Source organism: Serinus canaria, chromosome 1 (genome assembly GCF_022539315.1).
Source record: "Serinus canaria isolate serCan28SL12 chromosome 1, serCan2020, whole genome shotgun sequence".
Taxonomy (NCBI): domain Eukaryota; kingdom Metazoa; phylum Chordata; class Aves; order Passeriformes; family Fringillidae; genus Serinus; species Serinus canaria.
Window position 1 is genome coordinate 75,311,402 of NC_066313.1, and position 12,522 is coordinate 75,323,923.

The 12,522-nt window shown below is 35.3% G+C and overlaps 1 protein-coding gene across 7 annotated transcripts in view; it reads right to left on the reverse strand.

Annotated features, from left to right (window-relative positions):
- Window positions 1–12,522, reverse strand: part of DOCK9 (dedicator of cytokinesis 9) — a 113,170-nt gene that overhangs the window by 15,893 nt on the left and 84,755 nt on the right. For 3 of the 7 annotated variants that reach the window (XM_050979969.1, XM_030233986.2, XM_018908787.3), the window contains 9 exons: window positions 10,796–10,910; window positions 9,852–9,918; window positions 8,397–8,444; window positions 6,518–6,654; window positions 3,672–3,787; window positions 1,833–1,970; window positions 1,338–1,520; window positions 567–680; window positions 211–426 (listed from right to left, as the gene is read on the reverse strand). In XM_050979969.1, coding sequence (XP_050835926.1) covers window positions 211–426; window positions 567–680; window positions 1,338–1,520; window positions 1,833–1,970; window positions 3,672–3,787; window positions 6,518–6,654; window positions 8,397–8,444; window positions 9,852–9,918; window positions 10,796–10,910 — 1,134 coding nt within the window. Of the gene's footprint in view, window positions 1–210; window positions 427–566; window positions 681–1,337; window positions 1,521–1,832; window positions 1,971–3,671; window positions 3,788–5,958; window positions 6,003–6,517; window positions 6,655–8,396; window positions 8,445–9,851; window positions 9,919–10,795; window positions 10,911–12,522 lie in introns of all 7 variants that reach the window. The other 4 variants (XM_030233985.2, XM_030233987.2, XM_050979242.1 and 1 more) reach the window with 2 other exon arrangements.

Below are 12,522 nucleotides of genomic sequence, written 5' to 3' on the forward strand. Positions count from 1 at the left end.
ATTAACAACCAGAAATTACTTACAGATGTACTTGGGTAGGACAGAAACTTATCAGCTATTGAAACCAATCCAGCAACAACTCAAAAATGGTTAAAAAACCTTATTATGTTACATGCTAGCAACTACATACAGTACATTCCCTTTCTATAAAGGGAAGCTTAAGCTTATTACAGAGCTACAACTAACTTGATTTTTTTTTTTTCCTCTTACCTCTGAAAGATCTCCATTTTTAACATGGATCCTTGCCATGCTGTCTAACCATGTCTTCCTCAGTTCAGGTGTACTTGCATAAGACTTTGCCAAGCTGTACTGGAGGTCTACAAGCATTTCTGGATCATTCTCATGTTCCTTCATCTGAGCTGTAGCCATCAGCACCGTTCGAATCCGCTTGGTTAAATCCTTCACATCAGAAGGGAATGTAGTGTGCTAAAACATGGAAAAGTCAGGTTAGCTACTGTGCTTTCCTAGTCATTGCACAAAACAGTGATAAAGCATAACTGGGAAAGATGCTGTGAAAGAGTCTTCAAGCATCCTTCTACAGTGTGGAAATAGGGATAAAAACAGACCTTAATAATTCTGTCGTTATTGGCACAATTGTTGATGATGGAAAGAGACTGCTGGAATCTAGTTCCTCCAATTCCAACCACATCAGCAATTAACTGGCTTACTGAAATAATAACCTTGACAGAAACAAATATCTTGTTAGTGCATATTTCATTAAATACCCTGGAGATGTACCTCTGATGCAATTACAAAGGAAGTTTTGTTCTTTTTAATTGAAAAATCATTATCCTAAATAAAATAGTGTTTGGGCGTTCTTTTCCAATTACATGTCCCATAACATAGGCAAGATAAAACAGGCTTGTGTAAATTCAAGACACATGACTGACTGCTAGGTGAACTAGCCAGAGGTCATTAAACTGGCAAACTACTGCTCCAAGCTTTGTCAAGACACACAATTTTAAAATTATTTATTTTATTTTAGACTTCAGAGTGCTTGTTGCTGCATTCTTTTCCTTCTTCAGATGCAACAGGATACAGCATTTAACAAACAAAACATCTACAAAACAGAATGTTTGCACTGACAAATAAAATTTATTTCCTACAAAACACAGGGTCATCCAACTGTTTCTAAGTATTTCCTTGTACTGAATATATTTTTATGGCCATCTTCTTACCCTTAGTACCAGCCTTGCTTGAACCCCAAATAAATTACTTTAAGTCTATCTGACAGGGCTTTGCACACTGGTATGCAACTGTGTATCTACAATATTAAAACAAAAAAAAAAAACAAAAAAAAAAAAACCCAAAAAAAAAAAAAAGGGAAATATACTAACTTGCAGATGTGTTCGAACAAAAGACTTCTTCCCTGTGTAGTCAAAATTATTTCTCATCAAAAAGTACAGTAACTGTGAAGCTTCATTACGAATTGAACTCAGCTTGGAATTACAGTACTTCAGAATTTCATAGCACAGTGCAGAACACATATCAGCTCTACCTTCATAAAATGTAGAAGGAAACTGAGGAAAAAGAAGAAAACAAAGAATTTATTCATTAAAACTAGGGTCAGATCTTGATAAAATAAGCATGTCAAGAAAAACACAAATATATTCATATCCTCAAACTGTGGAAAGAGCAAGAGTTAGAGTAGGTCACGACACAAAACAATTTTTACAGCAAATCAAAGGACAAGCATTCCACCCTGTTGAGATCAGATCAGTCCTTATTCACCAATTTAATTTTAGGAAGTTAACTCTTAAATTCTTATATAGTATATTGTTAACTAAAGAACTGGACAAGTACTTGAAGATGAATTTTTTAAAACTTTTTACCTTGTAAATAAGTGCCCTTAAAGCACTGAATACATTTTTCAATGCTGTTTCAGACTGATTCTTTTGAAGGAAGCAGAGGTATACATCAAATACTTTCTTCATCAGTGGATTATGTCCATGATCAGTCAGTAGCTGATTCTTTAAAACAAGAGCAAGGATTTAGGAGTTTTGTACAGCAATACATTTCTACTACTCTAAGAACATATACAGATCATCAAAAAGCAGGACTTTAAAAAAATATAACCTCTATGGCATTACCAAGATGTATAACACACACATATCTGAATTCTAACTAGGTATTTCTAACACTTCATTAATTTTGCATATAAAGGAAGTGTTGCCTTCTGAATAGACTATAGAACATGATTGTTTTTATCAGTTGCTAATGAAATCCATTACTATTAGTAGCTTTTTGAGGGGCACATTCAAAGTATTAACAGACTTTGCTTACACTGGCTTTAGCAGCCTACACTGGGGAATTTTCTCATGGCAGTATCTCCTACTAAAACGTGATTCTACAAGATCCTGCCTCTTCTGCAATTCACCTCAGTGCACTCCACTCTTCCTTGTCACTACTGCATATATACAGGCATATACAAAGGAGTGGAAGAGGCTGGGTTCAGACTGGACATAAGGAGAACTTTTTCTACAGTGAGGGTGCTGAGGCAGTGGGACAGGTTGCCCTGGGAAGTAGAGGATGCCCTTTCAATTCCTTGAAAGGTTTTTTCAAGGCCAAGCTGGATGGGGCTGGCCTAGTAGAAGTTGTCTCTGCTCATGCAGAAGGGTTGAACTAGATGATCTCTCAAAGTCCCTTACTATCCAAACCATCACCTGCCTTTGATTTTATATATTTTAGTGCAGTTTATTGAATAGAAGCTCCTGATTGTCCTGTTTTATTTGGACCTTTGAGACTATTCTGGCATACTCTTGCCTACCTTCTCAATATACAACACAGAGATAACCTTGAAGGATTGTCATTCCAAGCACAATGGGTTGATAATTGAAGGAATAGCGTTCATTCCTCTTTAAATCTTTACAGCTAGTTTATTAATTTTCAATTCTGTAACCAGATCTGTGGAGAGAACTGGCTCTAAACTCTACTAAATTAATTACCAGAAAAAAAGGAAGCTCATTGTAAATAAGCTCATGTTTTCATAACTAGATTAAAGATAAGACACTAAATTTGAATCTTCAAGCAAGAATCTGGATACACTGCCCCAATTAAAGGAGCAACAAGCTAGAGTTATCATCTCTCCTTTTTATGGCTTCAATTTTAAAGTCTGAAAAAAACTCAGAAAAACAGCCAAGAGGGGTAAGTAAATGGGTGTGCTATGTAAAGATTCCACAGCAAAGCTACAGCAACTGATACAACTAAAAGAAGACTTATGGACATATGGAAAAAAGCTACAGAAGAGAAACACACAAATCACTATTAAGGAGTGCATTACTATAATAAGCAGCCAAGTTCAATATGAAAGTCTGAGAGTTAAAACCAATTATGGTTTTGCCATAGATCTTTCACCTCAGATGGCCTTTAAAAGCCACTTTTACTACTACTATTAGGTAGACACTAAACCTCCTAGAACAATTTTTAATTTAGGCTGAGGAAGGAACTTTTCCCACAATTACCTCTAGTGTATGATGTGCAGCTGAAGCCAAAGCATTTTGCTGTGAGATATTATCAGTTTTACATGAAAATAATAAAATACAGTGCTAGAGAAGCTAAAAATAGAAATGCTATTTAACTAGACTATAAAATGTAATTTAAAAAATAGTTTTTAAAAGTGTTTCTTCTCAAAGATACTCAGGGGAAAAGTTAACACCAAGTCATGAACTAACCTTAAAAGCCATTGTAAATAATGATAGAGTGTCCAGAATTGTAATGCAAACTTCGGTGGCAACATTTGCTTCAAGTAAAGACTGGTGAAGGACATCTGCATCTGAATGGCCATAGCCTATAGAAATTCCAAATGAAGTGTAAGTGCTGGATACACTCATTTAAATGTTTCTTATTTCCAAAAGACTTGCTGAACTAGGAAAAGATTAACGAGTAAAAAGCCTGACAAAAGTTAGTATTCAGTACAGGAAAATAATTCATATGCATTTAAATAGTTTCAAATGTGGTCAGACAATTATTCTAACATAATTTGCAAAGGACTATAAATAAAGCTACACAGTTTTATATATATATATATACATACACACACATATATTGGTAAGTACTGCAGAAGGATGAAGTTACAGCCGAGAAGATGCAGTTTTGGCCATTTAGTGATGTTACAGTGGTCCCAAAGTTAATGACAAGTCAACCAGGATAAAAATACAAAATAGTAAGAGTAGAAGGAACGCAACCCCGTACTTATACGCAGTTTATCACCCCAGTAATGAATTCTGCTCTTGTAGCAATACAGTGCAATATCTTCATATTTAATAAAAACATTCTAGCACTTCTAGCTCTACAGTGAATTTTAATAATTTTAAAAACGTATCCTGCATCAGCACTGATAATAACGAGTCACTTATGTTCCCTAACACTGGTCATGAACACCAGATTGACAAACGTGACTGGGCTGCTTTATAAACATTTGGTCTGGGTCATGTTTATATGTCAGAGTTACAAACAACTTAGCATCACTAAATCAATGACAAGGATGACAAACTTGTCGAGATCAAGTGAAGAACAAAAGAAATACCAAACTCCTTTGCAACGACACCTGGCCACTTCTTTCTGCACCTTCTTGCTTCCCTGGCTGAACATGGAACGAATACCATAACCACCAGTTTCTTTAGATGTATATGTTCTTTCTTTAAGCACAATACTACACTGAAATTTCTCAGAAATGAAAGGCATCATAGCTTTCAGGTATGATAGGTATTGAAAAGGTATATATGAACAGGTATTTCAGTTCTATTTCTAGCTTAGGTGGTTAGAAAGGGAGAAAATTAGTTTATAATTTACACTAATAAACAACTATCTTGCCAAAGAATCTTGATTTTAGAAACAAGTAAAGGAACTATTTCCACCAGACACTTCCTTTCTTTATGTATCCTCCACAAAATACCTGCAAGATTATTTAAGCTCTGAATGTTAGTTTGGATACATGATAGAGGCAGACTGACAACTAAACAAAACTGGAAGTTAACAACAACAAGAACAAAGAAATAAAAATCAATTTCATACTTGATGTGGTTTTTACAGCAACATATTTTCGATTTGTAAAACCTTGGTCAATACCATGTGCAATATCCTGATATTTATATTAACTGCCCATTAAAAAAACCCACCTATTATCAGTTTAGACAAAGTTATCTGAATAAGACACCTTCCTTCATAATTTCCTTCAGTGGGAAAAGAATGGAAAGTTTCTTTTTACATAAGCATGCATTTTTTAAAATCTTTCAGCTCATTGTTTCCTAAAAAATCAGTAAACATTGCCAGGTTCTGAAAGCATGAAATCTGTTTGCACAGGGACATGTTATCTGTTTCTCAGGTTTTTTTTTTTAAACCAGTCTTTATTTGCAAAGTATTATACTGTACCAAATGTGTAGCCACATAGTGTAAAGCCTTTCCTTTATGTATCAACAACCATGTAGAAATTATGACAATACAGCAGAAGCAGACTGATTGCAAGGGAAAAAAAAGTAATTTCCACATACTTGTCTGCTTTTAAAAGCAGGCAATTGCATTTCTTACATTGAAACAGATGTGATAATGCATTTATGAATAGAGAGGTTTTGGGGGGTTTTTTTTTCCACTTTTACACAAGACAGTGTGATGAGTCTTCTGCAATTAGGCTAAATTTTGCTTTATAATACAGAAAAAGAGCTAAAAGATTTTAAGGGACAGTTAGATACGCTTTGAGAAATCGAAGAATGAACACAGTGAAAATAGTTAACTCAAGTTTTACTGCACACAACTCTTCAATACCAGTGCTGTATTTTACTGAATTAGTCAACCAGTGTCATTGTTTTTTGAAGCTGAAATTTGAGAAATGGTGCTTTAGAATACTTTACATACAGTATGTTGCAATTTAGAAGCAGAATGTTTAAAAAGATAGGCCACAAGCAGATTTAGTTTTCAATACAGCAGTCTATACAAGCTGACTTCAACCTGATTAAATCTTACCATTGTCTACAGAAATTCCAAGAATACTTGATATCTTTCTCACACTGAAAACAGAAAAATCACTTCATTATTGGACGCTTTTTCACTTCCAGACAAACTAAATCATGGGCTCGCAATCTTTGTAGAAATTCTAAGAAACTTATTTCTCCTCAGGGGATGTCAAAACATGGAGATATGGTCAGAATACATATATTTAATTTGGGACTAGTAATTTATAAGACCACATAGGAGAAAAAAATTGAAGCTTAATAAAACAAATAGAAAAAAAAAGTAAATTTTGTAATTATGCGCAGCACAAGTCTGAGGCGTACGTAACTAAAATAAAATATGAAAATACAGTTTTAAGTTAGACTGTAGCTAACCATGCTCCATGTTATGGCACCACCCAGCAGTGATTGTTCTATCACAAAGCAGAGAACAGACCATGGACTGCTTCCAGCTGTTTGTTTGACCTGGAACAGTAAAAGTCATTGGGATGCACTGGTGTGGCTCTGGGACCTGTCTCTGGTGTTGTGGTACTGGCTGAGGATGACTGATGTTATCATGTCATGAGACTTACTGTGGTTAAAAGTGAGAGAGTTATCCAGGCTGCTCAGCTGCTGCAATCTGGCATGCATCATTCCTGTTCTGTTACGGGAAACAGGCAATGTCTGAGATTTTCGATCATGAACTATGGATCCTAACCCCTCCTGGTTCCTGCAAGATGGGTGAAATGGGATAGAAGCAAAAGTTAGACATGTCAAACTGCAGCAAGACAGGAAGTGCTGTTAGTTAAGCACAAGAAGTTTTATAGAAAGAATTATAATGCAACCTATTCACTGTTTTCTTTAAAAAACAAAAATAGGTAGCTCAAAAAAAAAAAAAGCATCACAGCAAACTCTTTCTTAAAACCTCAAAGCATGAAAGCAAAAGCACAAAAGCAGTCACTCTTGAAGTGCTAATTTTACTTCAGAGCTTTCAAAAAATAGTATTTGCAAACATAAATATTCTGAAAATATTCAGAACCCAAAACTGAATCCTCTATTTTGATTTCAAAAAAATTAGCAAAAAAGTTAGGACACACAGCAGAAAAATTAGAAAGCAGACATGCAAGGGAGAGCAGGAATTAACTGAGACAGTATCATATACTTCTTACCCAAGCAGGAAGGGAGAAGAGCCATAGACTTTGTTAAATTTGCAGCAATCAAATGAAGAAAACAGAAAAGTGATCTGTGTTAGCAATCAGTACAGGCTAACTTCCTACTGTGTACCACCACCAGAGCTGATGAAAAATGAAAACCAGTGCTTGAACTGCAGATTTCCCTGTTCCCTCTCGTTCTCTGTCATTTGTGCATTCTAACAGTACGTGCATTGACTGTGATCTACTTCAGTGTAGTGACAGTGTGAAAGACATGACAGTTACATTTACTAGGAAAATTCACAACACCAGATGCTTTCCACAGCTCAACACTTTCAACATTCACATGCAGCACACAGACCAGGTGATCAGTAAACAAAAAAGAAGTGTAGTAGTGTCCTCTACAAACTCAGCAAACAAAGCAGTTGGAAAAATTTTACAAAAAACCTGAGAATTATAGCCTTCTGTACAAGAGTTAGATGTACATTTGAACACAAAGATTACAATCAAACCCTTTCGAAAGCCAGATTTATTTTTGAGATTTTTACATTACGTGAACCCTTCCCCCCCTCCAAAAAATCTCCAAGGAGATAGTCAAGTCTGTAGAAGAAGATTCACATTATCTAAATTAAAACCAAAAAAAGCTAACATTATAGTTAGAATGTATTACCATCCAAGCTCAGCAACAAATTTCTCACTGAGCTAAAGAGGACCAGTATTTTAACCATATCAGTTTAATTATAACACTATTACCATGTCAACAACTGTGTTAAGCCTAAAGAAATTGCTATCTTTTACTCCATTAAAAACCACTTTGTATTAAAAAAAAAATACAAAGATATTAAAATAAGTTAATACAAGTTTCTGACTCCCACAGAATTTCTTCAGACTCCAAATTTAAAAACAGCAGTCTTGGCATGTTCACTACTTATCTTCAAGTAAAAACACTAAATATATGAAATTTCTAAAGCACTTCGATTTACATGGTTTTATGGCCAACTGAATAAACAAAACATCATAAAATTTCTTTCCCAAAGACATTATTTCAATGAAAAAATGGTGTAAAAGATAGCATTTAAGGGGTGCCTTCTCAAGTCATCATTAAAAAACAGCTCACAGAACATTCTTAAAAAAATACCAGACTTCCAGACAGGATAGAGATTTGTTAATACGGTAACCAGTTACTTACTTCAAAATCTTATGCATCATCTCACAATAACTCTTCTACTTGGGCAATTTGTTTGTTACAGAGCTTCAAGGCATATCTTACCCATGCAATTATTAACAAACAAGACAGTGAAATTTAAATTCCACACAGTACCTGGCTATGTATCGCTTCCCCATGTACTGGAACTGATGTAAGCACACTCTGCAGAGAACACAAGTCAGAGAAGCCACACTTAAAAAGACCTTTTCTAGATTTATGTACACTGGAATTATTCAACATATATTGTTAACTTTAAACTCTTGCATCATAAAAGTTCTTTATTCCTCCCAGCCTTAAAATTCCCTTCCAGACCCCAAGCCAAGAAAAAGTAAATGTGTCAGTTATTTACACATGGACAACAAGACAGGGCAACTAACATGGAAGAGGGAAGCAAAGAGATAACCAGACATCACCTATTTACAGAAATTTTGTAAATTGTCTGTAAGTGTTCAAAATAAGGACAAAACATTTTGCTTCCCCTCAGCCTAGTCTAAACTCACTTGGTTACAAATTGGCTTTTTTTGTTTTGTTGGGTTTTATTTAAGGTCTCCAGATTCCAGGATAATAGCTTCTGAAAGAACTATTTTCAAAAGGGAATATGCTTTACAACAAGACGAGGACAAAGCCAAATTAACAACAAAAAATTTTCATTAAAAAAGTAATCTATATTACTGGTAAGTGCACAGCACTAATGACTAATTAACTAGAAGTCATATTTTCAAATCAAGAGAAGTGGTGTGAGTGGAGCTGTAATACTGATTTTATTTTACTCTTTTCATACTGTAAACATTTATTCCAATAATATGGAAAACAACACAACATCCCTTGTTGCTCCAATAAGATGTTCTAAAAGTTCTTCTTTCAAGTGTAAAGCCAAAATGAAAGCCAGTTTTCAGGCTCTGTCTTCCATGACAGCTGAGAATAAGAGAACAGACTGCCTTACTGACTTTTCAACTCAGCTTCATTTTTTCCTGAGACCTTGAGTAGCTCAGCTGTCTCCAACCTGCCTGGGCAGAATGGTGTTTGCCTTCCCCAACCTTGTCATCCTGAGCACAAAATAACCTCAACTCCCCCTTCTGAGATCTTCTTGTCTTTCAGACTAGTGGACTCATAGTGGAATAGTGAACTCATCCTACACCTGTTCCCTTAGGGAATAACAGAGGGCACATGAGGAATGCTAGGAGCACGGCTCTGAAGTTAGGCAATTCAGTTTTGCTAGGCAACCATGTATTTGCTATTTAACAGCTGCTATTATATGACACAGTTCAATGCAGAAGGGTATCAAGACAGTTGGTTCCTCCTGCATGAGCACTGCAATACTCTGAGCACTGCTTCTTGTTCAAGAACCTCCTGAGATCCCTCCTGTATAGCCTGATTCCAGGGACTATCATGGACTTGGACAGATATACAATTGAGGACATCAAGTTCATGACTTCTGAACAGACCAGAACAATATTATTTAAAAAAAAAAAAAGCCAAAAGAGCATTTACACATACTTATATCCACACTCATGTTGTTCACAGAACAGCAAAACATACAGCTGCATGACAAGCACAATAAAAACTTACTCTGTAATGGTGAAAAAGTCCATGAGTTCGGATTTTGTAGCCTTGTTCCAATAGGTAAACAACGCATCTAGGAAAATGAAGAACAATTTAAAAGATAACAATTACTATCTGAAGTTTTACAGAAAGTTGATTATACACAAATGCACATATCAGTCCTTCAAATGACTCAAATGACTTTCTGCAATATGATATTAATTAATAACCCATAATATTCCCATCCAATTTCATATTTTACACAGTAATATTTGTGTAGCCTCTAGTGCCAACAGTCCTGTAACAATGTAAGACTTCAGAATATTTCAGACTGTTAGTTCTATAACCTGCTTCTCTACAGAAAGGTCCCAACATTTTTTTTATTAAAATTAATTATTTTTTTCTTTGATCACAGATAGGATGATTCCAAGATGTGTGATCCTAACAAACAAGTAAGATGTGCCATTCCTGCCCTATTTCTATACCTATGTAACCTTCTCCAGGATAACATGACTCTTGGAAAAAATTCAATGGATCATCTCACAAACATCCCAGGAGAATGAAGAAGCACTGACATCCCCATATTCCAGAAATGGAAATATATACAACAATCAAATCATTTGGTTCTCCTTGTAATGCAGCAAATTCTGCAGAACAGAGCCCAAGACACTTTTACAGAACAATGAATTATTCTTCACCTCTGTTTTCCAAACCAAACTGTACCATCACACACAAATGTTCACTTCCTTAAAAAGTCCTTTAGTTGACCTCACACTCTGAATAAATAATGAGTACTTAATGCTTACAAGGTTTCAGTCAGAGTTTAATTTGAGGGATCACACATATTTGTAAAATGCAGAACACTATGGTACCTACACCTACATTTTGCTGATTTTGAGAAGTTATTGAAATAACAGGCATAAATCCAGGAAATTACTTTGAATTTATAAAAAGCAGGAGGAATTACCTACCATCTGACATGCTTCTTAATATATGAAGAAAACACATGAGCAGACTTTTGATCTCTGCTTGGTCAAGTTTGTCATATCGAACAACAGAACTTCCCAAAGTGCTACTCTGCTGGTTCTGAAAAGCAAACAGATGTATTTTGGCTGAAGAGTTCTTAAACTGATAACAAACTAAATTGTTTTCAATTGCTTTAATAATTCCTGGAGCAGAAAAAGGATCTCAGAATGGAGGCAAAAATGTTTCATATAGAGACAGGTCACTAAAACACACGTTACACACACCAAGTATACCAAATTAAGCCTCTTTGCTTTGCTTGTTCTTAATTCCTTCTAGGTATAATTTTTTTCCACTAGGAGCAAAAGGAAAAGTCACCTAGGAGTGATTATTGAACAAGTTAATTATACCTAGGTACTCACATTGTAGAAATCAAGCCTGGCCCTTCTGCTTAGATGGAATACTTGAAAACCAAATGCTACTGTTAGGTGATACACACATGCTCCTTTGCTTTTCAAGAGACTTTCTGCTGAACTGTAGACAGGACCACCTCTACAAAATTCATTCAATTTAAAGCAAAATTCAAATATCCTCAAGAAAAACATACATGAAGGGCAATAATATGCATTCTGGAAGAATGACCACTATTAAGTAACTTGCTCTTGCCCTCCCCTCCTCCCCCAACATACAAACAAACAAACCCTCGCCCTGTTTCATTTTTTAATGTAATTCTTACACATGAGGGAAGTTTATCAGCAACCCACAATGCCATTGTCTGTGCAAAAAGAAAAATGCTCTATAATTGGTCTTGCAAAATGTATACCAGCAAACAAAATGGAAAAATAAAAATTGTAAAAATATATAAATTGTACTTTGGGCAGAGACTTGTAAAAGAATAATTTGCACACAGTCTAGTGTTACAAAATCCTCACTCTGAAGCTTTTATAGATATACTGCATAAACTTTTTTTGAAGTATAAATTATGCCCTTTATAGTGCCTAATTCTCACATCCAATATGCCACTTATGCAAATGGAAAATGAACCAGACATTTAATAAGTTTTCTGTAAAGTCAGCAGTCTGGTATAATTGATCTGTGCAACTCTTACTATAAAAAATTTACAAATACAAAGGCAGACTCAAGGGAGAAAAGCACTTGGTTTCACAAACAAAGCAAGAAGTGACATTAGAACAACCTTTTCTGGCATACTCCCAACTGAAAGCAGGAGACACACTAACCATGAAGAACATTGCACAACAAACATTGACTTCTGAGCCCTTTTTATGCATTCTGTTGCATAAAAGAATTCCTGTCCTAAACCAGTCTGTGAATCTGATACCAGTAAATGTGTGAATCACGTACTAGTCATTAAATGGATGCACAGGGAAACAATGTGAAACTATGATGAATGCTAACCAGAAGTTACTGTAATTTAGGAGCAGGTGGACACCTCTGTAAGCCCAATTAATGCAGATTCTAAAGACTTCAGAAACTGTTTATCTTTGAAATCTCTCTGGTGAACAAGGAGGTGCTACTCTACAGCTTTTTGGATGCCATAGCTGGCAATCAATGGGTGACAGAGAACAAACAGAATTGTGTTTCCAACACTTTAGGAAACTGCCCAGAGCACTAGATAATATTCCCACTAAGACTGTTGAAGATACACACAGATAAAATAGGACTATAGCTACTTCATTTAGAATCATGTCAATAACCTACATAAATAAAGTATACA